This window comes from Mesoplodon mirus (genome assembly GCF_964341445.2).
Source record: "Mesoplodon mirus genome assembly, chromosome: 19".
Classification (NCBI taxonomy): Eukaryota; Metazoa; Chordata; class Mammalia; order Artiodactyla; family Ziphiidae; genus Mesoplodon; species Mesoplodon mirus.
The window spans coordinates 62461605-62489604 of NC_138995.1; the positions used below are offsets into that span (position 1 = coordinate 62461605).

The 28000-nt window shown below is 59.6% G+C and overlaps 4 protein-coding genes across 19 annotated transcripts; 2 read left to right on the plus strand and 2 right to left on the minus strand.

Annotated features, from left to right (window-relative positions):
- Nucleotides 1-1480: 1480 nt before the first annotated feature.
- FIZ1 (FLT3 interacting zinc finger 1) lies at nt 1481-6743 on the minus strand (the record flags this gene model as incomplete). Of its 4 annotated transcripts, none has more annotated exons than XM_082606546.1 (4): nt 1481-3773; nt 4680-5031; nt 5531-5602; nt 6535-6595. In XM_082606546.1, 2 exons carry the CDS (start codon nt 4989-4991, stop codon nt 2574-2576), a joined length of 1512 nt encoding a protein of 503 aa, XP_082462672.1. In that variant the 3' UTR covers nt 1481-2573. The 4 variants fall into 4 exon arrangements, with proteins under 4 accessions (XP_082462672.1, XP_082462671.1, XP_082462669.1 ...); XM_082606545.1 differs by having other exon boundaries at nt 5364-5602; XM_082606543.1 differs by lacking the exon at nt 5531-5602 and having other exon boundaries at nt 6535-6743.
- ZNF524 (zinc finger protein 524) lies at nt 4208-10115 on the plus strand. 5 transcript variants are annotated; one of them, XM_082606556.1, is made up of 2 exons: nt 4208-4239; nt 9060-10115. In XM_082606556.1, exons 1-2 carry the CDS (start codon nt 4219-4221, stop codon nt 9882-9884), a joined length of 846 nt encoding a protein of 281 aa, XP_082462682.1. In that variant the 5' UTR covers nt 4208-4218; the 3' UTR covers nt 9885-10115. The 5 variants fall into 5 exon arrangements, with proteins under 5 accessions (XP_082462682.1, XP_082462683.1, XP_082462685.1 ...); XM_082606557.1 differs by lacking the exon at nt 4208-4239 and adding an exon at nt 5631-5720; XM_082606559.1 differs by lacking the exon at nt 4208-4239 and adding an exon at nt 6694-6748.
- A 1593-nt stretch (nt 10116-11708) lies between these two features.
- ZNF865 (zinc finger protein 865) lies at nt 11709-21823 on the plus strand. 9 transcript variants are annotated; one of them, XM_082606880.1, is made up of 3 exons: nt 11709-11837; nt 12819-12969; nt 18218-21823. In XM_082606880.1, exons 2-3 carry the CDS (start codon nt 12954-12956, stop codon nt 21409-21411), a joined length of 3210 nt encoding a protein of 1069 aa, XP_082463006.1. In that variant the 5' UTR covers nt 11709-11837; nt 12819-12953; the 3' UTR covers nt 21412-21823. The 9 variants fall into 9 exon arrangements, with proteins under 9 accessions (XP_082463006.1, XP_082463010.1, XP_082463011.1 ...); XM_082606884.1 differs by lacking the exon at nt 12819-12969 and adding an exon at nt 17352-17532; XM_082606885.1 differs by lacking the exon at nt 12819-12969 and adding an exon at nt 17444-17532.
- Nucleotides 21824-24955: 3132 nt separating this feature from the next.
- ZNF784 (zinc finger protein 784) lies at nt 24956-27180 on the minus strand. Its single transcript, XM_082606917.1, has 2 exons — nt 27081-27180; nt 24956-25875 (listed from the first exon to the last, which is right to left on the minus strand). The coding sequence occupies exons 1-2, from the start codon at nt 27156-27158 to the stop codon at nt 24985-24987; spliced, it is 969 nt and encodes a 322-aa protein (XP_082463043.1). The 5' UTR covers nt 27159-27180; the 3' UTR covers nt 24956-24984.
- Between the last annotated feature and the right edge of the window lie 820 nt (nt 27181-28000).

A 28000-nucleotide genomic window follows, 5' to 3' on the forward strand; every position in this document is an offset into this window, starting at 1 on the left:
TCAGTAGTTGCGGCACATAAGCTCTAGAGCACAGGCTCAGTAGTTGTGGTGCACAGACTTAGTTGCTCTACAGCTTTTGGGATCTTCCCGGACTAGGGCTTGAGCCCATGTCCCCTGCATTGGCAGGCAGAGTCTTAACCACTGCAACACCAGGGAAGCCCCGGCATTAGGATTTCGACATATGAATTTGGGGTGACACAAACATTCAGCCCAAACCAATGGACATTTGAGTTGTTCTGAGTTCAGGGCTGTACATTTTGCTGCTGTGAACGTTCTTATATGAATCTCCTGGTACAGGTGAACATGAGTTTCTCTAGGGTTCGTGCCTATCTTTGGCATATGGACATCTTCAGCCTTAGTAGAGCATGCCAATCTCCCAAGCATCTCAAATTTAAGAAGCTCAAGGTGGAACTCCTGACCCCTCTAGCCTCCACCCGAACTTGTTCTCTCTCTGTTTTCTGGTCTTAATACAAAGCAGCACCACGCAACCAGTTCCCAGCCCCGCCCCCATGCCTCCCTTCCCATTACGCACGCGCACACACAACACACGCTCGCACATTCCACCTCCAGAATTCATCTTGGGCCCCCCTAGTTCTGTGCATCCCTCTGCTCCGGGCTCCCACACCCCTCTCCCGGTGGACTGCAGTAGCCTCTGCTGCATCCACTCTGCCCCCACCAGGCCCTTTTCCGTGGTCGCGTCCCTTCACACTTCCAGTCTTGCCTGCCATTGCCCTTGCCCACAAAGCACAGTAGAATGCCCATCTTGGCCCACCAGTGTCTGTGCACCCTGACCCCTGCTTACCTCTCCACCTCATCTCACCCCTCCCTCCCCTCCTGGGCTCATCCAGGTGTCCACCTGGCCGGCCCCTCCTCACCCTTCTGGTCTCAGATCAAATGCCACCTCTGCAGAGAAGCACCCCCCCACTTCCTCCCTGCTGGACCACCCCACCTAAGGTGGCACAGCCCAGCCACTCGTTTTCTTAAAGAGTTATTTTGTTCACTGTTGGATCCCCAGAGGGGGTGACAGCACCTGGCACTCGGTACCGGAATGTAATCTAGCGTATAGGAGACAATCTGAGGATGGGCGGATCCTAATCGAGGGGAAGGATCTAGCGGCTAAGGTACAAACTTGGTTGCCTGGGAGACAGAGTCTAAGGGGCGGGGCCTCTTCCTAGGGGTAGGACGTCTGTAAAGAGTTTGGTTTTCAGGGGGCGTGTCCTGTGGGATTGAAGGTTTCTAAAGGGCGAGTCTGGTCCTAGGGGGCATGTCCGTCCATTGGAGGTGGTAGTTAAGATGCAGGGTTCCACTTAGATGAGATCTAAACCATCTCTGATATGAAAAGGGTCTTGCACCGTCTAAAGGACTCGAAATTTCTCAGGTGGAAGGAAAGATCTGCCTCTATTTAGGAGGCCTGTCCTAAATCAGAGGGGGGAGGAATCCCCACCTACCTAAAGCCAAGGATCAGAAAATGAGACGGCAGTGGCTGACAGGACAAGGTTTATTGGGGTCCAGGAGACACTGGGGAGTGGGACAGGGGGCAAGGTCGAGGCTCACGGGGGAAACCCCCTAGCCAAATCCCCCTTCCCCTTGCGGTTGGGAAGAACACAGAGACAAACTGACAGAGATGGAGAGAAAGACCAACAGGTGCTACAGCAGAGCGGGAGGGATACCCCAATGTCCCCCACCTCCCACTCGTGAGTTCACATAATGCGGAATGACGTGGACCTGCCCACACGCTAGAGGAAGGGAAGGAGTGTCTGCCGTGTGCGTTCTAAGGAGGGTGGGGCGCAGGTGGCAGCCTGGACCAGCCCATTCCAGTGGACAGGGCGTGGGGGTATGTGTATCTGGATCAGTCCATCCTACTGGGCGCAGGGATTTTGAACCAGGCTATTCTAGTTTTTGGGGTGGGGGAGATGATTAGATCCATTCCTTAGTAGGGGAGGGAGACCTAATTGGGGAAGGGGGTGAGGGCAGGGGGCGACTACCCTGGTCCTCTTTCCGCGTAGGGAATAAAGTCGGGGGAGGGGAGAGGCAGATTCCGGCTCTATCCTTTATCTGGGGGCACCAGTGACTCTGGTGGGTAGCATTTGGAGGGGATCCAGGGAAATCCGGGGACATGGTCCCCCCCCCCCATTCTCCGGATCAAGGTCGTCGGAATGATGGCTCTTAGGGAGAGGGGCAGTCTTCCCTTGGGGGAGGGGTGCCCATCTTTTATTATTTGGGCCCTCAAGATGAGAAGTACTTGTGGAGACTCATTCCTAGGTCCCGCAGCTTAGGAGCCTACTGATTTGTGGGTGCTCAGCACGTATTCCAGGGGCCTGGAGCTTAGGAATCTCTCCATAGATCCGGGACCCTCGAGCTGAGGCATCTCTCCGTTTATTCACTGCCCCCCAGCTCAGGGGCCTGTGTGTTTGGCGGCTCCATGTCTCCAGCCAGGGTCCCCTCATCTCGGGGCCCGTGTCTGGGTCTGGAGGGCCGGGGCTTCCCTCGTGGTCCCTAGGTCTCTTGGCCCGGGCCCTGAGTCCAACCCTTGGGACGGGTGGTCTAGCGGAGGGGCGCACGGCCTGGCCACGTCAGTCCATGCCCCGGTGCAGCTTCAGGTGCCTGGAGAGGTTGCTGAGCGTGATGAAGCCCTTGCCGCAGATGTGGCAGGGGAACGGCCGCTCGGTGCCATGCAGCAGCCGGTGGCGCTTGAGGTAGCACTCGTGGCGGAAGAACTTGCCGCACTCCAGGCACGGGAACGGCTTCTCGCCCGTGTGCACCAGCACGTGCCGCTCCAGGTCCCGCGGCGAGCGGAACAGCTTCTCGCACTCGGAGCAGCCGAAGATCTTCTTGCCGCGGCCCGAGCCGGACGCAGGCTCCCCAGACGCGGGCTCCCTCTCCGGGGCGGGCGCCGCCGCCTCCTCCGCACCGCCGCCCTCGCCGTGGCTGGCGCGCCGGTGCTCCTCCAGGGCCGCCAGGGCCGCGTAGAGGGCCCCGCAGTGGCCGCAGCCGTAGGTCGCGGGGCGCGAGTGCGCCTCCAGGTGGCTGGCCAGCGCCGCCGCCGACGCGAAGAAGGTCCCGCAGTCGCACTGGTAGAGGGTGTCTTCCGACGGCTCGGCCGCGGCCGCGGGCGCAGGGGCCTCCCCGCCGCCCTCGGGGAGCAGCCCCCCCAGCTCGGGCACGCCGCCCCCGGCGCGGCCCAGGAGCAGCCTGCCGTCCCAGGCCGGCTGAGCCTCGCCCGCCTCCGCAGCGCCGCCCTCGCCGGCCTTCTCGGGCCCGGCGCCAGCCCCGGAGACCCAGGCCTGCGCGGGAGGCGCGCCCGGCCCCTGCAGGTCGTGGGTCAGCTTGTGCCTCTCCAGCAGCGCGGGGGCGTTGAAGTCGCGCTCACAGCGCGGACACTTGAAGGGCTTCACGTCGGTGTGCGCAGCCCAGTGGGCTGCCAGCTCGCGGCCCTGGTCGAAGCGCCGCGCGCAAGCACCGCACGCGAACGGAGGCAGTGAGGCCGCCGCGGCGGCCGCCGCCTCCGCCAGCCCCCAGCTCCCCGGGCCCGCGCCTGCACCCTCTGGGCCCTCTCCGCCGCCGGCCCCTGCGCCCCCGCACACCGAGCAGGGCCCCACGTTGCAGCAGACCGAGCAGGGAGCGCTCAGGGCGGGCAGGCCTGGGCCGGGCTGCAGGGGGGACGGGAGCACCCCACGGTGCTGGCGCTTGAGGTGGCGGCCCAGGCTGGAGCGCGAGGAGAAGCGGAGCTCGCAGACTAGGCAGCAGTAGGGCTTCTCGCCAGTGTGGACGACCTGGGAGGGCAGGAGGAAGAGCCCACCGTCAGGGCTGAGGGTCTAGCCCGCGGGACTGATTCTTGGCCTCCCAAAGAGATGCGGAGGAAGCTCCCTGCCAGGTCCACCGGGCCAAGATCTAGCTTCAACCCTCTCATTCTCGTTCTCTGCTTCCGGCCACGTTAGCATGCTTTTGGCCCCTCCAGCCTCAGGATCCTTGCACATGTTGCTCCCTTTGCCTGGAAGGCTGTTCCATGGTGGATTCCTGCTCTTCCTTCAGGTCTCAGCTCAAATATCACCTTGCCCTGACCTTCCCCCTTGTGTGGTAGCCCATAGCTCTCCCCTCTTTACTCCTACATAGCAGATGGTTATTATTGCTGTTGTTTTCACTTCCTTCCCAACGCTTCTCCTTTTTCAGATCACCCTTGCCTGTGTATCTGCTTTCTTGCTGATTGTCTACCTGGCTATGGACCACTCGCAATGGAATGTAAGTTCTCCGAAGGCGTGGACTTTATTGATTTCACCTTGGTATCCCAGGTGTTGGGAGCAGGGAAAACATTCAATAGGTAATTGCTGAGTAAAGGAATTAAGTACATACGTGGTAAATCTATCTTTAAAAACGGTAACGGAATGATGAGCACAAAGTTGCAGACGCTGGCATATGAGAAGGGGCACGGGAGAGGGGAGGTGCATAGCGGTGGGGCACATGTACTATGAATGTTTTAGTTCCTGGGTTGGGTGGAGACTGAAAGAGAAACAACTCATGCTTTGACTGGTCAGGGTGCTTCGATGGAGAGGGAAGGCGGGAGGTAGGGAGACAGAAATTTTCTTAGGGGCCAGCTGTCTGTTGCCCATAGTGGGTCCCCGGGGCTCCAAGGGCGAGTCCAGCCCAGGGAGGCCAGCTTGGGGCCGGCCTGCAGGACTCACCTGGTGGTGCAACAGGCCGGTGGAGTCTCGGAACCCCTTGGGGCAGGCGGAGCAGCGGTAGGGCCGCTCGCCGGTGTGCGAGCGCAGGTGGTTGGCCAGGTTGAAGCTGTGCTTGAAGCCTTTGCCGCAGCGCGGGCACGCGTGGGGTTTGAGCGCAGTGTGCCGAGCGAAGTGGCGCCGCAGGTCCGAGCGGTAGCGGAAGCTCTTGCCACACTCACTGCAGTGAAACGGGACGCGGGGGGCAACAGCGGGCGGAGCCGGGGCCGGGGCCGGGGCCGGGACCGGGGGCGCTGGCAGCGGGCCGTCATCCATGGTGGCGTGGCGTGAAGGCAGTGGCGGGTGGGAGCTCTCTCTGGAGCGGGGAGACATGGAGTGGGGTGAGGGACCACGTCCCCATCAGCCTCCCCCTATCAGGCTCCTTGGACTCACAGACCTGTGAGGCCCGGCCTACTACCTTCAAAGCCACGCCCATCTACCCAAGCCACACCTACTGCTCTTTAAGCCCCTCCCACTTTCCTACAACTGCTTCCACCACTCATCTATCTTCCTAATCACTTCCAAGTCACTTCTAAGCCACTGAATGCTTTTAAGCCTCTCCCCTTCTTTGTGAATGAACTCCCGCCCCGCTCTAAGCCCCGCCAAGTGTGGTTAAACCCCGCCCACTCGTGTTCAGGTCCCGCCTACCCCTTTCAAAGTCTCCACGTTGTTTCTGAAGCCTCTTATATGCCTTGACAAGCCTCTTCCCCTCTGAAAGCCACTCCCACTCTTTTTTGAAGATGAAAGTCATCTTCAGATGAAGATTGACGACATTCTTAGCCAATGACAGTATGAAAATTTGGGGCTAAGCGCACCTGAGTCAACCTTCCAGGGAGACCAGGACTAGTCCTGGAACCTTGGATAAAGCCAACTGATTCTCCTTCCATCTGCAAAATAGGAATAATGGGAGGACCTACCTCGTGGAGTGGTGGTGAGGACTAAGCAAATTTGTGGCCATGCATGCGGCGTGCTTACTGACGCTTGTGCACAGCAAAGACTCAACACGTAAGCTGTTTTGATCACCGCTATCTGCTAAGTTCCTCCGAGTTTCCTCTTGAAGTCCCCCATCTCTTCCCCACTAAGATCCGCCTCCTAAACCCCACTCAAGTTTTCCTTTAAACTCAGCCTTTAAGTAAACCCCTTCCTTTCCAATACCACCTGCCACTCTACCTCTCTTGCCATCTCAGCCCTTCCTGTGACACCCTCCCCATCCTAAGTCATTTCACCTGCAATATAAAGACTCCACTACGACGCCCCAAATTACACGCTTAAACCCCACCCCGCTATGTCCACCACTTCCTGAAAGCCACATCCCTAGACAAACTCCACCCCTTCTACTTTAAGCTCCTCCCACCTCCACACTGAAACCCTTTACCCCCCTCAGCCCCAATTAGGACCCTTCAACCTAGGGGCCCTCCTGCCATTCTCACTGAGCCACGCCCCTTTGTAAAACCTCACCCCTTTGCCTAAGCCCCTCCCACTTTCTACTCACAGTCCCGCCCATTTCCACTCTAAACCACGCCCACTTATTGCTCCGCCCCAGCCACCACTAAGCCCCGCCTCCTCCCCACCCAGTCGCCCGCGGGACTGAGCCCCCCTCCCCAGTCAGCTCGAGGACCCAGGCCCCTGGAGTCGGCCTTTTGTACCCCTCCCCCCTGTCCCTAAAAGGTGCGGCCCCGGGCGCCCGGGGCGGGGGTAGGTCAGGCTAGACCCGCAGTCGGGCGAGTCCACCTTGCTCGTACGGAGCGGGGGTTCTGGAGCCCTGAGGCGGCCCCGGGAGGCCGGGAAAGTCAGTCGGCTTTCCTCTTTAATTACTTACACCTCCCTCTGGGCGCCGACATTTTGGGCAGCGGGGGTAGCGTCACTTCCACCCGGGGGGCCCCTCGACTTCCGCCTCGGCTCCCTTCTCCCCCGCACTCCCCCTTTCTCCCGCCTTCTTGGCTTCCCTCCTCCCCGCCGCCCTCCCTTCTCTCTCTTTCCCGTCCCTTTCCCAGCTACTGGAGGTTCGAGAAGCCAGGGTGGCGCCATCTTGGGTGAGGGCATGGAGAAGGGGCGGGGCTTAGGGTGGCCCCCGGCGCCATACAGACTAAGGGCAACAAGCTCAGCGCGCGCGGCCTCCTCCCTGCGGTATCGACGCTGGCGGGTGTTAACATAGATGAGGGCTGACATGATTCCCTTTTCGCAGCCTCAGGCTCCTCCTGGGTAGGATGTAGAGTTGCATCAGGAGGAGAGAGAAATCGAAGTTCGCTGATCTGCGATAGAGATAGGAGGATAGAGCAGGCTCCATCTTGTGCTTAGGCTTCCAGTGGGCTTTGAAGCTAATCAGGAGCCATGTTAATTACGGGAATGAGGGGCCATTTTCCCGCTCTTTATCCTTTCGGTACCTTTCTTTGATTGGGTCACCCGGCTGGGTGCTTTGTGGGAGGAAAGACATTTCTGTGTGTTTGAGATGTGTTGGTGGGGTAATTTCCCGTTCGGGTCCAGCGAGGGCGACGGGTGCGCAGGCGCGGCTTGCCGACGGGGATGTGACCGGCTCTTAGGACCCAGCGGGTCCCCTTTGTTCCCCGCGGGCGCGGGCCCGACGGGGAGGGGAGGGGAGGGAGGGGCCAACCGGCATCCGCTCCGAGGGGCGGGGCAGTCCCGCGCGCGCGCGCCGCCGAGGGGCAGGGCCCCCTAGCCCCCGCCCTTTCCCACGCGCCGGCCCCGCGCCCCCGCGCGCGCACACTCGCGAGTCCAGGCGACATGCAAATGAGGTACCCAAGAGGCGGGGGGCCCGGGTTGGGGGAGAGGAGCGGAGGGAGGGGAGGCCCGGGGCCGCGCGCTCCTGGAGCGCGCCCCCCACCTGCTTCTGCTCTTGCGCTCGCTGAAGCGCGCGCGCCGACCTCGCGCCCCGCGGAGCCGGCCCGCCTGGGCGCGCGCGCGCAGACCCCCTTCCTGGCGGCCCTCGCCGTCCGCGGCCCGGCGCCGCTCATTGGCCGCCGCCCCCGCAGGGCCCGCCCCGCGCGGTCGGTGCTCACGGGCGCGCGCCTGCACCCGGGTGGAGGAGGGCGAGGGTCAGGGGCACCGTTCCAGAGACCCGTGTTCTAGTCCAGGCAACCCCAACCGAGCGAGCCGTGTGATCATGGAAAAGTGGCTGCCGTTCTCTGGACCTTAATCTGTGTGCTTGTTCCAGTGGGGTGCAGTGGCACCTGTAACCCCTAATCCTAACTGCACCTGTGCTCTCCTCCCCCTCCACTTTATTACTCTCCAGTCCCATGGTCCCAGACTTTGCTGCTTGCTGATGGTAGTGTTGGTGATGGTAGTTCATTTGGTGCTTACTATATATATGCCGACCGACAAGCCTGCTGCATCCATTTTACAGAGGTGGAAACTGGCTCAGATAGGCAAAGCCACTTGTTAATGAACGGTGGAGCTGGATTCAAACGCAGGACTAAGGGACCTGTGATGTCCTTTGGGTCCACTACCGCTCACTCCCTGGGCCACTGGGGTCCATGAGATCAAGTCTTGGCCCTGCCACGTACCGCCAGAGGTAGCTTGGGCAACTGATTTGACTTTCCTGTGCCTTGGTTTCCCCATTTGCAAAATGGGCGTGATATACCCTTACTCAGAGAGTTGGTGTGAGGCTTAGCTGCTCACCGTGATAATAAGAGCTAATATCTTCTAAGCACTTCCGTGTACTGAGCACTTTATGTGCGAGTGGGTGGAAATATTCATCCTGTTTTGCAAAAGGCTTAGCTGACGCTCAGAGAGGTGAGCACCTTGCCCAAGGCCACCACACAGAGAGGAAGTAACAGACTCAGGAATTGAACCCAGAACCTCTGGCTCCAGAGCTCACACTCTTTAACAGCTCTGACATATGTCCACATCCACAACTCAGGGGCAAACATCACCTGGGACCAGTCCCTTTCTTCTTCCAGTGCTGACCCCCCTTCTCTCCCTCTGTCACTTCTGTCAGAAGGAGGGACAAAAACATTTCTGAGGCCTCTGTAGCTCTTCTGTTTGATGGGTTCTCTGTTTTGAGGATCGAAATACTCGCCTGCACCCTCAGTTGGACTCTATCCTCCTTGGAAGATTTTTCTGTATTTTGGCTCAAGTTGATTCTGAATGTCTAGGAGGGGTTAGGGAGGTCTGGGAGACACCTGTGGGGCTCAGGTCAGTGCCTGTTTACCAACTGGTACAGAATTATCTTGCTATTTTACCCACTAGCGTGGCTTTAATTGTGCGTCCAAATGAATGTTGGCCACGCCCAGGTCGACAGACTCGGACCCAGGGATGGCGAGGTTTTGGGGGACGAGGGCGCTCCATACCCTCCTGCACTGACGGCTACCCCTTCTCTCCTCTTAGCCCGGCTCCAGTGCCCAGACCCAAGCCCCCCACTGCTCAATGGACACCCCCAGCCCAGACCCGTGGCCTTCGCCTTTGCCCGGGGAGGAAGAGAAACCTCTGGCCTTACCTCCTCCTGTTCCCCGGGGCCGCCGAGGCCGACGCCCCGGGGGGGCCACCTCCTCGAATCGGACTCTCAAGGCCTCCCTCCCTCGCAAGCGGGGCCGCCCCGCCAAGTCGGGGCAGGAGCCCCCACTGGCACAGGGGGTGACAGCCCCGGTGGGCAGCGGCGGTGGCAGTGACCTCCTGTTGATCGATGATCAGGGTGTGCCCTACACAGTCTCTGAAGGGTCAGTAGCAGGCGGGCCCGAGAGCTCTGGCCCTAAGAAGGCCCCGCACTTCTGCCCCGTGTGCCTTCGGGCCTTCCCCTACCTCTCCGACCTGGAGCGCCACAGTATCTCACACTCAGAGCTGAAGCCGCACGAGTGCAAGGATTGCGGCAAGACCTTCAAGCGGTCCAGCCACCTGCGGCGGCACTGCAACATCCATGCCGGCCTTCGGCCCTTCCGCTGCCCGCTCTGCCCCCGCCGCTTCCGAGAGGCGGGCGAGCTGGCCCACCACCACCGCGTCCACTCCGGGGAGCGCCCCTACCAGTGCCCCGTCTGCCGGCTGCGCTTCACCGAGGCCAACACGCTCCGGCGCCATGCCAGACGCAAGCACCCCGAGGCCATGGAGGCACCCCTGGGTCCTCGGGACCCAGGACCTGAACCACCGTGGGACGACGAGGGTATCCCGGCCACGGCAGGGGCCGATGAGGAGGAGCTGGAGGGGAAAGAGCTGGCTTGACCCCCACCCCCGGCCACCGCTTCCCAGGCCAGGTTTAGAGCTGGGCGTTCAGCTGGCACTAAACCTGGGCAGGGAAACTGGGACACACTCTTGTCTGGTAGTCTTCCTGTTGTGGGAGAAGCTCGAGGGTGAGGACGTCCACTTCTGGGTCCTGCAGCCTTCTGCCACCCTCCCTCGGACTGACAGGCCTGTGGAGGCAGGGGCTGTGGAAATAAATTTCTGCCTACTGGCTTCCTGTGTGTGTTCCGTGATGATCCCAGGGCTGGCGCCCCTTTTCTTCTCCCTTCAAATGTTCTTCCCCGCTGCACCGCCCCCTTGTCATGTGCCTCGTTAGCTTGGCGCTAAAGACTGGCTTAGGGGAAGACTTTGCCGCTTCTCCCATCTCCAGTGGACCTCAAAGCACTCCCTCTGAAGATCCACTCTTAAGTAAAACATTGAACCTTCTGTGCAAACGTGACTCTAGGTCCCCCGCCAACCCCCGGCGCCGTTCTAACCAGATTCCCGGAAATTCTGCAGCCACCACTTTGGCCCATCTCTGTCCTGGCACTGTTTGCAGAGAAACACTGAGTTGAGGGTTGTGTGCGGGACTGACCACTTTGGTAGGGCCGGAGGGGCGGGGCTAAGGACTCATGAGGCGGGGCTGAGGCTGAGGGGCGAGGCTTGTAGGGCAGTTAGGTGAGAACTGGGCGGGGCTGGCTGAGCTGGCTTGGGGCTTAAGGAGGTGTAAGGGTTGGCGGGCAGAAACTGAGAGCATTTAGAGGGAATGGATAGCGTTTATCTGAGGGGAGGGGTTTCAAGGGGAAACTGCAGGAGAGCAAGGTGTTAGGAGAGGTAGGACTTGAACTGTTAAGATGCTGAGCGGTGGGTATGACTGCTATGCAGGCCAAGGGGAGAAAAGGGGGTACCTAAGAGGAGTAACGAAGGAAAGGCCCTGAGAGAGGGGGCGCTTAGGTGGAAGAGCTGAATAGAATCGGGCTTAGCTGCTTGAGGTGGGGCCGAGTTAGGGGCGAGGCTTACAGAGAGTATACGAGAGGGGCCGTGTAAGGTGTGGTAAAGCTGTGGTTCGAAACTTCAGCCTGCATCAGAATCACCTGAAGGGTATTTTAAAAACCCAGGTCCTTAGGCCCCACCCCCAGGGTCTCTGATTCCGGAAGTCAGAGGCAGGGGGATCTGAGAATTTACATTTCTAACAAATTCCCCTGGTGATGCCAATGCTACTGGTCTCCAAACCATACTTTGAGACCCACTGACTTCAGAGAACGCTTTGGAAGTTCGAGGCAGAATTAATTTAGCATGAAAGTCATGAGAGAGGTGGGACTTAAATGCTATGGACGGAAGGGGCGGGGCTTAGACGCAGGGGCGTGGTTCTGCCTAAGGAGCTCTGAGAGGAGGGGCTTATGAGGGAGAGCTGGAGTTCTAGAGATTAGGGGATTGGAGGCGGGGAAGAACAGGGTAAACTTCACGGGGCTGGGTCGAGGAGGACAGATTCTGAGACAATGGGTGGGGATTATGATAATTAAGCTCTGAAATAGGCGTGATTCGGGGACCAGGGCGGGGCTTAAATATGAAATTTACACGAGGGGCGTGGCTTAACAGGATGTCCGGAGGATGTGGGCGGTGTCCTAAGAAGAGGCGGGCGCACAGGACGCAGGCGCACTATGCTCAGCTCACCCACAGGAAGCGGCCGGGTCTTCCCCCGCCTGCTGTCCCGTGCCAACGCGCAGGCGCACTTCCCTTTCCCGGTCGCCGCCGCCGCCTCCTCTTTCCGCTGCTCCACGCCGGCGCCGCGGAGACGGGCGCGATTTCCGCTTCCGGGCGGGCGGGCAGGCGGGCGGCGCGGGGCTGCCGGGGAGGGGGAGGGGGCGGCACTTCCGGTCGGGCCCTCGGGTCTCCCCGGAGCGGCGGCGCCTCCTCCGCCTCCTCGGCCTCCTCCCGGCGGAGACCCCGGCGCCGGTGAGTGACGGGGCGCGTGGCCGGGGGTCCCGGGGGCAACGTGGGCGGGGGGCCCCGCCCTGGCCCGCCCTGGTCCCCAGAACGTTCCCATCAGTGTTTCTCCCGCCGAGCCCTCGCCGGGGGCCCCCCAGTGACTGCTCCCCCAAAAGACTACTCCAGATATCTCCCCATTAATGCCCCATGTAGGACAGCTGCCAGAGCGCCCTCATTCGTGGCGATCCCCCCAACTGCTGCCAGGGCCCCCCACTAAGGCTTTCTCATAGGATCCCTTCTACATACTCCCCCCCCCGTCATTGCTTCCTCCAAGACAGCCCCAAAAATGCCACCGGCATTGCCCGTCCCCATGCAGGGCAGCTGCCCGTGAACCCTCCCTTTAGTATCCCCTGTAGGTTGCCTCCAAAGAGGGTGGCATTAGTGCTTTTCGGCAGATCTGTCTCCCATTATCTCTGTCTACACACAACAGCCCCCAAAGCTCCTAACCAGCACCCCCCCAACGCCCCCTTCATTAGTGTAAAAATACTTTGCATTCTGGTCAGTGGCCAAGAATGCCTTTTTTCCTTCTCCAATTCCCCCCCCAATAATTCCCCTTGAGAATAATCCTTTCAATCACCGACACCCCTCACCCGCCCCCCCCATAAACAGCTCCGTCTAGAGTTGTGCTCTCACACCCACATCCTCTCCCCCTTTAGGTAGAAATAGCTGCCAGTTTAGCCCCAGGCTCCCATGAAACACTCTCACCCCACCCTCCTCCGGGTCAGCTCCTGTCTGCTGTCTTCCCACAGAGCAGTGCCCTACGTGAGGCTTTACCTCTCAGGATGCTGTCTTCCCCTGCCCCCGACAGCTCTCATCCTGACCTTCCACTTCCCACTCCCTTCTCCTGGACTCCCTGAGGAAGACTCCCAGCTCCACTAGGCCATGACTTCTTTTTTCCTTAGACATTCATTCATTCGCTCTTTACAGAATGAATATTCACTGTTCTAGGTCCAGGACGTATATCCATGAAAGAGAGAGACACACACAGTCTTTGTTTTGCGGGTCTTTACAGTCTAGTTGAGGAGACATCAAAAGCAAGCAAACAAACAAGACCAATGCTGTTTTCTGGGTTTTCTGAGTCTTATGAGCTACTTCAGAGGTGAAACCTGAATTAGCAGAGGCAACTTCGCCATGTAAAGATGTGCGTGAACTGTTCCAGGCATCCAGGCAGAGGAAGAGCACGTGCAAAGGCCCTGAGGTGGCTGTGATCGTGATGATCAGAGGGGCGGCAGGGGAGGCCAGTGAGGTTGGAGCAGAGGAATTGAAGGGAAGAATGAGGGGAGAGAAGGTTTGATCTCATAGGGCCTTAGAAGTGAGGGCATTGTGATCAGTCACCTGGCCTTTGTCAGCTCTACAGAGCCCAGAATGTTCTTCATTTGTTCATTCTTTGTTCAACAACTGTTTAATGAACACCTATACACACTGGGGATGCAGCAGAGAACAAAACAGACAAAAACCCCTGTCTTGGTGGAGTGTATATGCCAGTTCATGGTGCACAAAATTAAAAAGCAAACTACAAATGTTTGTGTGAAGAAAATACAGTAGGATAAGGGCATAGAGTTACAGGGGCTGCGGTGTCAGAGGGCGTGGCAGGAAGGCCTCTTCCAAGAGATTCCTATGATCCTCTTGTCACCCCGCCCCCCCCAGAAAACCACACACCAGAAAGTTACACCTGTGTGTAAACTCCTCTCTTGGACAGCTGTGGCCCACCAGGGGGCTGCCTTACTGCTCCCCTCCCCTGAGAGTGAAATGGTTACAAGGATGAGCCCTGGATCCCACCAGCCGTCATACCTCTGAGCAAACTATTCCGTATTTCCCAGGCTTCATTCATTCACTTATTTAAAAAATACTTGAGACAGGCCCTGTTCTAGGTCCTGGGGATAGAGCAGTGAACAAAACAGGTACAAAATCTTGCCTGCTTGGACCGCCCCCTCCTAGAGCGGGAGCCCAACAGCAAGAAGACAGACAAACAGACCATATGGTTTGTCAGATGATGCTGACAGGAAAGGAGAGAAAGGAAGGAGGCTGGGGTGAGCAGGAGTGTTGGTTTGGGTGACAGGTTACAGTGGTCTTGGAGCACCTCACTGAGAAGACAGCATCTGAGCAAAGACGTGGAGGAGGTGAGGGAGCGAGAGCCTTCCAGGCAGAAGCAACAGCCAGTGCAAAGGCCCTGGATCAGGAATAGAGCTGGCACGTTGGTGGAGCAGCCAGGAAGCTGCTGGAGCTGTGGAGGTCATCTCTGACCCGCTTTAAGATGGTGTCACTGAAGGTTTTGAGTGGAGGAGTGACAGTGACATGGTTTGGCCTTAGTCCTCCTGTCTACTAAATGTGAACAGTAGTAATGCTTATCTTATGAGTCTGTTGTGAAGTCTGCTTGAGACAAGCCACATAAGACACCTAGTGCGGTGCTAATTAGCATTCAGTAAATGCCAGTGGCTAGTCCTGGGGCTGAGTGCCAGGGAAGTGGATGGGGCAAAGTATATTTCCAGTATAAGGTGGAAAGAGGGCTTTCCTTTATTTAGGAGAGAGAAATACCCGAAGACAGCATGGGAATTCCCTGGCGGTCCAGTGATTAGGACTCCACTGCTGTGGGCCCGGGTTCGATCCCTGGTCGGAGCTAAGATTCCACAAGCCACGCAGTGCGGCCAAAAAAAAAAAAAAAAAAAAAGGAAAGACAGGATGTTGTAAGGGTAACAGCGCGTACTCTGGAACCCCACTGCTTGCCTTCAACTCCTGGCCTTGCCACTTGTTAGTGGTATGACTTTAGGAGATTAATTGACCTCTCTGGCCCTCAGTCTCTTCCTCTCTAAAATGGGGTTAATAATCCTAACCATCTTTTAGGGTTACTGGGAAGATTCATTGAGTCGACACATGTAAAGGATTTGGGAGGGTACTGGGCATGTAAAAAGCACTTGGTTCAGTGTTACATGTTACTATATGTTACTGTTATTGTTATTACAGACTAGAGTTTCATCACAAGGCAGCTTTGTTGTACCAGAATGGCCCACAGGTCCTGGCATCAGAGAGACCTGGAACCTCATACTTGCTTTCCCCTCCACTGGCTACATGACCTTAGGGAAATGACCCCCACTTCTCCTCAGTTTCCCTACATATAAAATGGGTCCAGTAATGGTACAGCACTATTATGAGGCATCAAGGTGATGGTACATGTGAAGCTGGTCAGACAATAAACACGAGCTGTCATGACTGTGATCGCAGTTGCTGTGGGACTCCTGCCCCTTGGGAGGGGCTCCCCCCATCACACCACTCTGTGCATGAAATCCATGGCACATCTCCCCTTAGGAAGGTAGCAGTTTGAGGCTTGGGTCCCCTGAGAAAGGAAATGTCTCTCATTTACCATTGGAAATAATTGTGGGCCTGAGCAGTTGTGTCCCCCAGTAACACCCCCTGTGCCTCTCCCAGCAGCAGTCCTTCAGCAGCTGCCCACCTGCCCTTGGGGCCCTCTTTGTAACATCACTTCCACCAGAATTCATTCTCCTGGGAACACCCTGCCAACATTAGCTGCATCTCCACTAAATGTCCCCCTTCCTCCCTCAGGTAGATCTGGTCAGCATAGTCTCATCCCTTCACTCATTCAACAAATATGTATCAGTAGACATTTACAGCTATAAATTTATCTCTGAGCACAGCTTTAGCTGCATCTCCTGTTTTGGTATGTTGCTTTTCCATTTCTTGTTCATCTAATTTTCCTTGTGATCTCATTGTAGACCCTCTGGTGATTTGGGAGGGTGCTGTTTAATTCCCACATTTCAGCAAATATTTATCAAGTACCCACACTGTGCCAGGTGCTAGGGGCCCAGTGGTGAACAAGACAGGCCAAGTCTTCAGTCTCTTAGGTGAGGAGGCCAGACAGTAAATACATAGCAAAGGAAAATATGCAATAAGTTGGTGGCAATGACTGTGGTGAAAACAATGCAGCAGGATGAGGGGCTGGTGAGCGGTGGGGTTAGAGGTATTCCCTCTCTTGGAGATGACACCTGAGCAGAGACCTGAAGGAGGCACGGGAGGGAGCCTTGAGGTCTGGGGAAGAATGTTCCAGGCAAGAGGGAACGGCCTCACCACATCACTTCTCCATCTGTTCAGGATGGTAAATACCTCCCCCAGCCACCTGGCCCCTTCTATGAATGTCCCTCATAATGCGGACAGCACCCCCAAATAAGGCTCCTGTCCCCACAGTTCCACCCTCCCCTTCGTCCTCCTCAGGGAACAATCCTGTATGTGTGTGTGGCGGCGGTGGTGATAGTGGCGGGGTCCAGCCACAAACTTGCTCTGTGACCTTGGCCCAGTCACGTGCCCTCTCTGTGCCTCTGTTTTGTCAAATGGGGATAACAACAGTCCCTGTGTCATAGTCTCATAGAACTGTGGTGGGGATTCAGTGAGTTCGTGTGCGTGACCTGCTTGGAAGGGTGCTGGCCTGTGGGAAATGCCCCGGCAGAGCTAGCTGTTAACATGTGCTCTGATGGAGGCGAGCCAGGGCGGGGCTTCCTTCCTGGGACCCCCTCCCCCCATGCCCCACCGTAACACCCTAATGCTCCCCTACTCCGTGCACCCTTGCTCCATGTACTTTCTCCCTGTCCCCCAGCCCAGTCCAGCACTGTCTGCCAGAGTCAGGTTCTGCCCACAGGCTTCCACGAGCACCCAGGCTCTCCTCTGCTGCTTCCGGAGATCAGCTTAACTAGGGGAGTGTGAAGGCCATAGGATGTTGAGTCTCATCCAGGGACACCCAGAGCTGGAGGCTAAAGATACTGACCTCTGGGCAGGGGAGGAGGAGGCACTCTCCTTTCACCTGTCTGGGGAGACAGTCAGCCAGATGGATGGGGGCTGATGGGCCCTGGCGTTGGTAGCCCCCGCTGACCCCTGTGGTGGGCTGGGCGCAGAGCCAGGCCCCCAGCGAAGGGGGATGGCGGCCAAGAATCATGGCAGACCTTGTGGGCCCTCCTCCCACCGGCCCGCCACCCGCTTAGTGGAGGCGTTGCCCGAGGTCCCTGGTGGGTCTGAGGCTCAGATCAGTTGCAGGAGACGAGGTTGGGGGGGTGGGTAGACAGACATGGACAGCTGCAGCCTGAGAGTCCTGTAAAGGAGGCGCCCAGAGAGTAACTGCCATCCTGGAGGGAGCAGGAACCCCGCCCCCCCAGGGGCGAGGACAGGAACCCATGCTCCCGGAGCATCTGCCGTCAGGCTCCTCCCAGCTGTGCGATGTCACTGGAGGTACAGATAGCTCCAGGGGCTGAACGAGCTCTGCCAACGGCTGTGTCTCCTTACCTCCTATTTCAGCCCCCTTAAGCCCCCCTGCCTTCTGGGGGTCACCGCCCCCTTTTAGAAGTGGAGAGGGTGTGGGTCAGGAAGGAGACGGGACTTGAACCCAGGGCCAGGGCCCACGTGTTTCCTGCTGTGTCAGGCTGCCCAGCTGCGCTGCTGAACTTGTTCTTCCCAGGCAAGCAGAGTCTCCCTCCTACCTAGTAAGAAGAAGAGTAAAAGAATGCCCCCTCCCCACACTGACTTCACCCCAGCTGTCCTCATTGGTTCTGACTTTCTCTTCGTGCTACTGGCAGTGAGGGTGCTAACCAGAACCCCGTCCAGCGTGCCGGGAAGCATCCACCGTACACACATAGCTCGCTGGAGCCTCACGGCAGCCCTGGAGGTAGCGATGTGCTCCGTCACCTTCATTTGTAGATGAGGAAATGCAGGCACAGAGAGGCTCGGGAACTTGTCCGTGGTCACACAGCCAGAGAATGGCAGGGCTTAGACTCAGATCTGGCATTCTGGCTCCAGAGGCCACCCTCTTAACCGCTCTGATGGAAACTTATTATCATTTGACAAGGCAAAACCTGAGGGGATTGAGAGCAGGGGGCTGGGGATAGTGTGTGTGTGTTGGGGGGGAGGGGGCTACAGAGCAGAGGGCCTGGGGGGACCCAGAGTGGAGGCCTGAGAGAGTGTGCACGAGGGACGGAGAGCAGAAGCCAGGGATGCTGGAAGAACTAGAATCTGAGGAGAGGAAGTCGGGGGCCTGCAGGGTCTGCAGGATGGATAGAGATGTGTGAGAAGCCTAGAAAAAAGGGGAGAGAGAGAAGGCATCCGAGAAACAGGAGGGGGACGAGGAGCGAAGAGGACTCAGAAAGGGGGCAGGCCAAGGGGGAGAGGTCAGTGGGGCCAGCGGAGCCAAGAGGAAGGCTGGCCCGTGGGGTGGAAGGACTGAGGGCCGGGCGAGCAAGGCTGGACGAGGAGGGAGCCGGCTCTCGAGCCCGTGGGTGTGCGTCTTCCAGTGCCCGCAGCTGGGGGACCCCGCGCGAGGCCCTGCCTCCTCAGCCCCGTCCTCCTCTCTGCAGGGTCCCCCATCTCCCACCCGCCCAGGATGGAGGCCAACGCGGCGGGCAGCGGCGCCGGGGGCGGCGGGAGCAGCGGCCTAGGGGGTGAGGATGGGGTTCACTTCCAGAGCTACCCCTTCGACTTCCTGGAGTTCCTCAACCACCAGCGCTTCGAGCCCATGGAACTGTACGGGGAGCACGCCAAGGCGGTGGCGGCGCTGCCCTGCGCCCCCGGGCCCCCGCCGCAGCCGCCGCCGCAGCCGCCGCCCCCGCAGTACGACTACCCGCCCCAGTCCACCTTCAAACCCAAGGCCGAGGTGCCCTCCTCATCCTCGTCGTCCTCGTCGTCCTCTTCGTCGTCGTCCTCCCAAGCCAAGAAGCCCGACCCGCCCCTGCCACCCGCCTTCGGGGCGCCCCCTCCTCCGCTCTTCGATGCCGCCTTCCCGGCCCCGCAGTGGGGCATCGTTGACCTCTCGGGACACCAGCACCTGTTCGGGAACCTGAAGCGCGGAGGGCCGGCATCCGGGCCGGGGGCGACGCCGGGGCTAGCTGCCCCCACGGGGACGCCCGGGCCGCTCCCCGCGCCCTCGCAGACGCCGCCGGGCCCCACCGCGGGGGCGGCCTGCGATCCAGCCAAGGACGACAAGGGCTACTTCCGGAGGCTGAAGTACCTGATGGAGCGGCGCTTCCCCTGCGGTGTGTGCCAGAAGTCCTTCAAGCAGTCCTCGCACCTGGTCCAGCACATGCTAGTGCACTCGGGGGAGAGGCCATACGAGTGCGGCGTCTGCGGCCGCACCTACAACCACGTCTCCAGCCTCATCCGCCACCGCCGCTGCCACAAGGACGTGCCGCCGGCTGCGGGGGGCCCGCAGCAGCCAGGCGCGCCGCTCCCACCGCTGGGCCTGCCCGCGCCCGCGCCCGCCGCCGCCGCCACCGCCGCCGCCCCCACCTCGGCGTCCTCCGGCCCCCTGGCCACGCCCGCCGCCCCCGCCGACGGCAACGCGACCCCCGCCGCCCCTGCGGGTCTGGGGGTGCCCCCTCCGGCGGCGGCGGCGGCGGTGGCAGCGGGGGGCGGCGACGGCCCATTCGCCTGCACGCTCTGCTGGAAGGTGTTCAAGAAGCCCAGCCACCTGCACCAGCACCAGATCATCCACACGGGCGAGAAGCCCTTCTCGTGCTCCGTGTGCAGCAAGAGCTTCAACCGCAGGGAGAGCCTCAAGCGGCACGTGAAGACGCACTCGGCCGACCTGCTGCGCCTGCCCTGCGGCATCTGCGGGAAGGCCTTCCGCGACGCTGCCTACCTGCTCAAGCACCAGGCGGCCCACGCGGGCGCGGGCGCGGCGGGGCCGAGGCCCGTGTACCCCTGCGACCTGTGCGGCAAGTCCTACTCGGCGCCCCAGAGCCTGCTGCGGCACAAGGCGGCCCACGCCCCGCCCGCGGCCCCTGATGCGCCCAAGGACGCGACGGCCTCCGTCCCGCAGCCCCCGCCCACCTTCCCCTCGGGACCCTACCTCCTACCCCCCGACCCCCCGGCCACAGACAGCGAGAAGGCGGCGGCGGCCGCGGCGGCGGTGGTGTACGGCGCCGTGCCCGTCCCGCTCCTGGGCGCTCACCCGCTGCTGCTCGGCGGGGCCGGTACCAGCGGGGCTGGAGCCTCGGGCGCCAGCGTCCCCGGCAAGACGTTCTGCTGCGGCATCTGCGGGCGCGGCTTCGGGCGCCGCGAGACCCTGAAGCGCCACGAGCGCATCCACACGGGCGAGAAGCCCCACCAGTGCCCGGTGTGCGGGAAGCGCTTCCGCGAGTCCTTCCACTTGAGCAAACACCACGTGGTGCACACCCGCGAGCGGCCCTACAAGTGCGAGCTGTGCGGCAAGGTCTTCGGCTACCCGCAGAGCCTCACCCGCCACCGCCAGGTGCACCGGCTTCAGCTGCCCTGCGCCCTGGCCGGGGCCGCCGGCCTCCCTGCCAGCCAGGGCGCGGCGGGGGCCTGTGGCCCGGGCGCTTCGGCCACGTCCGGGGGCGCCGCCGATGGACTGAGCTATGCCTGCTCGGACTGCGGCGAGCACTTCCCGGACCTCTTCCACGTCATGAGCCACAAGGAGGCGCACATGGCGGAGAAGCCGTACGGCTGCGACGCCTGCGGCAAGACGTTCGGCTTCATCGAGAACCTCATGTGGCACAAGCTGGTCCACCAGGCTGCTCCCGAGCGCCTGCTCCCGCCCGCGCCCGGCGGCCCGCAGCCCTCGGATGGCTCCAGCAGCACCGATGCGGCCAACGTGCTGGACAACGGGCTGGCCGGGGAGGTGGGGGCGGCCGTGGCGGCGCTGGCAGGGGTGTCTGGGGGCGACGATGCGAGCGGGGCGACGGTGGCCGGGGGCGGCGGGGCCGCTGGTGCGGGCCCCGAGCGCTTCAGTTGTGCCACGTGCGGCCAGAGCTTCAAGCACTTCCTGGGCCTCGTGACTCACAAGTACGTGCACCTGGTGCGGCGGACCCTGGGCTGCGGCCTCTGCGGCCAGAGCTTCGCGGGTGCCTACGACCTGCTCCTGCATCGCCGCAGCCACCGGCAGAAGCGGGGCTTCCGCTGCCCGGTGTGCGGCAAGCGCTTCTGGGAGGCGGCCCTGCTGATGCGCCACCAGCGCTGCCACACGGAGCAGCGGCCCTACCGGTGCGGCGTGTGTGGCCGAGGCTTCCTGCGCTCCTGGTACCTGCGGCAGCACCGCGTGGTGCACACGGGCGAGCGGGCCTTCAAGTGCGGCGTGTGCGCCAAGCGCTTCGCGCAGTCGTCCAGCCTGGCGGAGCATCGGCGGCTGCACGCGGTGGCCCGGCCCCAGCGCTGCGGCGCCTGCGGCAAGACCTTCCGCTACCGCTCCAACCTGCTGGAGCACCAGCGGCTGCACCTGGGCGAGCGCGCCTACCGCTGCGAGCACTGCGGCAAGGGCTTCTTCTATCTGAGCTCCGTGCTGCGCCACCAGCGCGCGCACGAGCCGCCGCGGCCCGAGCTCCGCTGTCCCGCCTGCCTCAAGGCCTTCAAGGATCCTGGCTACTTCCGCAAGCACCTGGCGGCTCACCAGGGCGGCCGGCCCTTCCGCTGCTCCTCCTGCGGTGAGGGTTTCGCCAACACCTACGGCCTCAAGAAACACCGCCTGGCCCACAAGGCCGAGGGCCTCGGGGGGCCTGGAGCAGGGACGGGCACCTTGCCCGGGAAGGATGCCTGACCAGGGCGGGGGGGTGCTTCCCATCTGCCACTCCAATCAGGTGTCCCCTTTTGGACTCGCCCTTTCGGGAGGCTGATCAGACTCTTTTCCCTCCTCTCTTTGTCCCATCCATCCTTCAGAACTTCAGACAGACTAGCCTCCTTCAAGGCCCATGTCATGCAAACGCAAGCCTGAACCACTCCCGTCTGGACCTCTCTGGCCCCCTTCTCCTCCTATCAAGACTCTGAACTTGATCCTCCGTCCAGCCCCGTTTTGTAGCCCTCATCAGCCCCCTGCCCCAGCAGCTGTTCGGTCCCCCAATAAGCTTGGTGGAGATGGGCCTGAACTGCCCCTCCCCCTTCCTTTGGAATCTGGCCGGACAGTGGAGTACGAGCAGTTTGGGAGGGCACAAGGGGGGACTGGGCGCTCTTGGTTCGTGGGGGTGGGGGGCGGGTGGCAGACGCGGCTTGTACAGAGCGGAGAATAATAAATCTTATCAACAGGGCCGCTGGAGTCCTTTCTTGCCTCCCAGGGGGAGGGGATTAAGCACTGACAAACTGAAGGTCGAGAACTTTTGTTTCCTGGGATTTCGGTTTCCTGACACCTCCTGCCTCACCCTCGCTCTCTCTGCTTTTCCTCCTTCAGCTGGTAGTTACCACGGGTTCACCATATCCAGGCTCTAGGCTTCCAGTCGGGCAAGTGGGAGATGAACAAAACAGGTAAGTCGCTGTTTTCGGGAACTGACGATGTGCCTGGACTCCTTCCCCTTCAAGAAGCTTTTGGCATTTGTTCACTCAGCCAACATTTCCCCAAGGCCCCTGTCTGCCGGGTCCTTCGATGGACTCTGGGGAAACATGAATTGGACGTGTTCCTTGCCCTCGAGTGAGATGGAAAAGAACCGGTAAGCCATTACTGGGTTCCAGCCTCGTGCAGACGCGTGTTTATTATACAGCTCGCTCATAGTAACCTCTCCCTCCAGGGTGACGTAGGGGAGCTTCAAAAGCCCTTTCACAGCCCTCATTTTGGTTCTTGGAACAGTGAAATATATGACCTGCAAGGTTCAGGTAGTTATCCTACTTGTCGGAAGAGGATGCTGAGGTCGTAGAGAAGAAGGAGGCTCCAAAGATACCTCAGAAGTTCGTGGTAGCACTGGGACTACAGTCCGGGGTCCCTCAATACTGAAACCTGAAGACAAAGCCGGTTCAGGGGGCACTGCCTGGGCGAGTCCGGTTCGACCCACGAGAGGGCGGCAGTGTGGCCACCATGCTCTAAGGCTGGAGATCCAGCAGGCGACAGACCTCGTACCAGGGCTCAAAAGTCACATGGATGTGGAACACCATAAAGGACATGGAAGTTTCACCGGGGGCTGAGAGCATGGAAGAGTCACTTTATCAGACTAGGGGACTAACCGAGCTTCCTGGAGGAGAACGATGCCCGAAGGACGACAGAGCCACAGGAGCTTGCCAGGTAAAGTGGGCAAAGAATTCCAGGTGGAGGGTTTTGTGTGTCTAACTCAACCCAGCTGTTCCAGAGAATTTCAAATAGGTTGGTATGGTTTGAGAGGCTGGTGGTAGGAGACTGGATCCTGAAGGGCCATGAATTCCAAATAGCGGAGCTTGGGTGATCTTGTGGGCTGGAAGCTGGGGCTGGAAGCTGGCAGCTGCTGGATATAAGACACTGACACATTTGGTTTAGCCCATACATTAAAAACAAGAAAAGGCTGAGTTAGTTGCCAACATTTGAAAATCAAGAGATTTTACATAATAGGAACTAATTCAACTTCTGAAAAATTTGGAAGATCTAGCAACACAGCCTGCTCCCTCCCAGGACCAAGCGGCCGTGGCTCTCTTTGGACGTGGCATATATTCTCCAGTTTGCTGCCATTTCCCTAGCGCTGTCAAATCCCAATGCTGAGCCCAAGTGTCAGTGGTCCTATCTCACCTCGCCGGTCCTGGAGTTTCCCCTCAAATCCGGCCACCTTCCTCACTTAGTTACACTGCCACCACAGTTCCTGTAGGCACTCACATTTGGAATCCCTTCTCACGGCCACAAGGAGCTGTGGGTTGGTGACAAGGTTGGGATCTGAGTTTTGGAAGGATGGATCCACGTGGCCACAGTATGGAGAATGAAGCGGGCAGGGCGTGGACGTGTGAGACCACTGTCGGCTTGGTCTACAAGAGTAGTGATGATGAAAAGAAGCGTTCAGATTCCGAAGACATTTGACTCAACAGCGGGAAATTGATAGGGAGTCAGATAAATGGATGAAGGATGAAAAAGACTCAAGGAACCTGCCAAGGCTTCTAGCTTGGGTGGTGATGCCAGTGATGGGAAACATGGGCGCTTCCTTGGTAAAAACTGAATTCTGTTCCCCTTATGAGTTGTCTGTGGGACAGCTTATGGGGGTGTTGGGCGGACAGGAAGGGGTGCGAATCCAGGGCTCTCCCTTCTTTAGTATCCTGACACAGGAGTCCCTTTGTTTTGCCAAACTTCCCTGACCCCCAATCCCAGAGCTGAACGATATAGCTTCTTTGAGTAGCCGGAAGCTGTCCACCCCCTTCTAAAGATGAGGAAACAGAGGTCTGGAGAGAGTTGCAACTCACTGCCGGGGCCAGGACCACAGTGTGGCCCTTCTACCCCCAGCCCTGGAACACAAGACCAACATAGAGAAAACCCTTCATAAAGTCCTTTAATGGGAATAGAACTGGAGGCTTCCCACCTCCAGCTTCTCCTCTGCCCAACCCCCCAGTGACCCAACTCCTGTTCCCCACCCGCCCAACGCCAGCCAGGCCACCACACTGCCACCCACCAACCATTCCTTGGCATAGCTTGGGACCAGGCTGTAAGCCGTTTGCTTCAAATTGGGAGTGAAGCTAATTAGAGAAACTTGAGGCTACTTTGTAGACCTGGGGGACCATGGGCTCTGAGCCGGAAGGTTTAGGAGGGGGATGTTTGGTGACTGTTCGTGGTCTGGGTTTTCAGTTGCCTTGGAAGAGGAATCTGGGTGGCTCAGGGACGGACCACATGGGAGCAGGGCAAGCAGCTCCTGCAGTCAAAATTCTTAGGGTCAGGCTTCCATCCTTGCGACTTGAGCGCTCTTGGCTATGACTTGGGGACCCTCTGGCTTTGAGGTGATGGGGTCCCAGTCTCTTTAGGGAGGACCCGGTGGGCGTCTTCTGCCTGAGGACGGGTAGGCATCCCATGGTCAGTGCAATCCAGTGAGGTAGGCAAAAGGTTCCATCCTGGACCCCCTCTGCAGTGCTCAGCTCTGCTGCCGCAAGCTGTGTCTTGCGCAAGGACAACCCGTCAGGGGGGCAAATGGGGCAATGAAATCGAGCCCGTGTTCCTTGCACTTCGCTGGGCATCCACAGGGCTGCCTCTTTGCCTTCCTCTGAATCTCAGGCAGGTGCTGTGTGGTTTGTGAGCGTCCTAAGCCCGCTTCTCCCTCTGCTCGCCCACCCTGGCCGCTCGTTGCCATCTCCGTGGGCTCTTATGTCACCTCTCCCCCAACCTCTCCCCTTCCTCCCCTGCCTCCGTCTCCCACCCACCCCTCCCCTGCAACCTGCCGCCGACCTCCCACGTTGCTGCTCTCCCGGACTACTGGTCGATCTCCACCTTCACTTTGGCGGTCTCCCCACGTCCCTCTTCCAGAGTGTTTCCTGCCCCACACCCACTCCCTGACCCGTCGGCCCCCGATGCCAGCTGACTTCCAGAGTCTCCCAACCCCGGTCCTGGCCCGTGGAAGTGGGTGCGCTGATGCTTTCGGAAGTTGGAGGAGTTGTTGAAAGTGCGATCGCAGAGGGTGCAGCGGAAGGGGCGCTCGCCAGTGTGGATGCGGGCGTGGCCGCTGAGCACCGAGGACTGGGTGAAGCCCTTGCCGCACACGCCGCAGTGGTAGGGCCGCTCGCCCGTGTGCACCCGCTCGTGGTCTCGCATGTCTGAGGAGCGGCGGAACGGCTTGGCGCAGAACCTGCAGGCGAAAGGCTTCCCCACCGCCGCGCCTGCGGCCGCCGCAGCCATCACCACCTCCGACCTCTCCTGGGGCACCCCCGGCCGCTGTTCTCGAGCCGCCGCCGCCTCCGGAGGCCTTTGAGAGGTCCCCGGCTCCACCCCGTGTCGGTGCTGGTGCCGCAGCAGAGGTGCCAGGGCCTTGAAGGCCCGGGGGCAGAGCGGGCAGCGGTAGGGCCGCTCTCCCGTGTGCAGGCTGTAGTGGGCACGGAGGCTGGCGGGGCCTGGACAGCTGTGGCCACACACATGACACCGGCTTGGGTCCCCACCCTGCCCACCACCCTCAGCCCCCGCCAGGTGGCCGTGTTCGTGGAACAGCAGCTCGGAGACCAGCCGGAAGACAGCTGGGCACAAGGCACAGTGGAGAGAACCTGGCTCTGGGGGCTCAGGTACCAGCGTGGTGCCCGTCACCCTCACCACCTGGATCTCAATGAGGTCACTCGGGGGCGTGGCCGGGCGGCTGTCGTCAGGCACCAGGACCTGGGTGAAGGGGGGGGGAAGAAACAAGGAGCCTGTGGACTCTGCCTCAAGGCCTCCCCAACATGCCTTACTAAACACACTCTGTACCATACTGAGCCCCTTAATTTCTAGATTTGGCTCTTCTTCCCCAGAGATTCTGCCGTGACCACCAAGACGTCCCCTCCTGTCCAAAATATATCGTAGATCCAGCCATTTCTCTCCTCCAACCCACTTACAATTAAGCCAATCATTTCTTGCCAAGCCCCCTGACCCTCTGAATGACTCTATTCCTACGCCTGCTCCCTTATAACCCACCTCCCCAAAGCAGCCCGAATGACCTTTTGAAAACGGAAATCAGACGGCAGTCATTTTTTCCCACTCAAAACCATCCCACGATTCCAACTGCTCTTAAAATCCAAAAACGCCATCTACTATCCATCATGATCCGGCTCCGGCTTATCTCTCTGACCCTAGTGTAAATATAAGCCGGCACACAGCTGACTTCTCCCGTCTAAATTTAGCTTCCCTACCCCCCAACTCTATCAGCTCACTCTTTTTTATAGAACGCAACACAGTAAGTCTCGTCTATTGTCTCTCTTCCCTACCCAACTGCAAGCTGCAAAAGAATACAGCTTATGTGTCTCATTCACGTCTCCATCTGTCTAGCCCAAGTAGGAGCTGAGTAAATGTCTGTTGAATGAATGGTTGTCCTCAGATACTCTCCCATCCTGAGTGGGGTTCCAAGGTCACCTGGAGCAGTCATTTCTCCCCCCAAATCCTCCCCTGGGCATCAGGACGCATCACTCAGACCCTTGCAGAATCATCCCCCCACCCCAACGTGCATGCCCCAACCGTAACCCCACACCTTTGTCTTTCAGGGTCACTTTCCCAACCTCCCACCTTAGAATCTCTGAGGCCCCGCCCTCTGAAGGCTCCGCCCCCTAATTAGACAAACTTCATCCCTGGGACTCCTCTCTCTGGGCCTATCCCCAGCTCAGATTTTCCGCCCAACCCCCTCCTCAGGCTCCACCCCCACTCAGGCCCCGCCCCTCCACCCTCATAGGCTCCGTGCTAAGCCCCACCCCTCGCCCACCCCGAGAAGCACCGCCCCCAGGGCCGGAGCCCTAAATACCTTCCCCGCCCCGCCCTAAGCCCCGCCCTGGCCCCGCCCCCCGCGCCCTCCTCCCGCCTCGAGACCCCCGCCCAAGCCCCTTCCTCGCCCGCACCAGGTCCGGAGGCTCCGGGGATCTCGGCTCCGGGGCCGCTGAGCTCGGACTCGGGGGCTCCGGGCGCGCAGCGGCCATCTTGTGCCCAGGCCCCGCCCCCGAGGACAGTGATCGCTCCGGGAGGGGGCGTGGCCTGGGCTGGCGTCAGCGCCTCGGCGCAGGCGCACTGGAGGACGGGCCGGGGCTTCCCGGGAGCCGGGTCTCCCCCTCCCCGGGGAGAAAGTGATGAATTTCTTCCTAATTACCTGTCAGTTCCCGCAGGAGACAGCCTGCGTGGGTTACTGGGTGGCTGCGAACTAATTCGAATTTCTCTTTTTAACCTATATGAGTAAGCTCTGTCAGTCAGTTGACACTGACCAGAATTGAATAACCTTTGTTCTCTTTTCATGTTACACATTTTTGTGGTCACCTCCTCTGCATGGCTCGTGATAACCTAGTGAGGCAAAGTTTATGAATGTAAGGTGTTTAAAGTCCGTTTGCAGAAAGATATTCAGCAAACAGCAACACTGGTGATACTGGGACTTATTTGCAAAAGTCCTTAGGTGGTGTGACGTTTGGGAAACGCTTTTTTTTTTCAGCCACGCGCAATGGCATGCGGCATCTTAGTTCCCCGACCAGGGATGAACTCGTGCCCCCTGCAGTGGAAGTGCGGAGTCTTAACTACAGGACCGCCAGGGAAGTCCCGGGAAACGCTCTTTTGGAGGAAAGAGCCCAAAGACTGGCAGTTTTCGGCAGCACCAAGGACAGGGCTGAGGTCTTAGCCCTCCAACTGTTAATTTCATGGCCTGGGTGCGTGACCTTGGAGAGGTCAACATACTTCTCTAGACTGTGCCTCCATTTTCTCATGTACAAAACTGTAGAGGGTTGTAAAACCTAATAAGAAAGAGATATGCAAGATCTTTGGAACAACCTTAAGTTGT

Bases quoted from the DNA above. Each gene is read 5' to 3' on its own strand.
- ZNF865 (XM_082606879.1), top strand. From the start codon at position 15,408: ATGTCCCCCTTCCTCCCTCAGGTAGATCTGGTCAGCATAGTCTCATCC. The intron at 15,544-18,217 runs GTATGTTGCTTT...TCCTCTCTGCAG, and splicing joins TAGCTGCATCTCCTGTTTTG to GGTCCCCCATCTCCCACCCG.
- ZNF784 (XM_082606917.1), bottom strand. From the start codon at position 27,158: ATGGCCGCTGCGCGCCCGGAGCCCCCGAGTCCGAGCTCAGCGGCCCCG. The intron at 25,876-27,080 runs GTGCGGGCGAGG...CCCTTCACCCAG, and splicing joins CCCCGGAGCCTCCGGACCTG to GTCCTGGTGCCTGACGACAG.
- ZNF524 (XM_082606556.1), top strand. From the start codon at position 4,219: ATGGACCACTCGCAATGGAAT. The intron at 4,240-9,059 runs GTAAGTTCTCCG...CTCTCCTCTTAG, and splicing joins TGGACCACTCGCAATGGAAT to CCCGGCTCCAGTGCCCAGAC.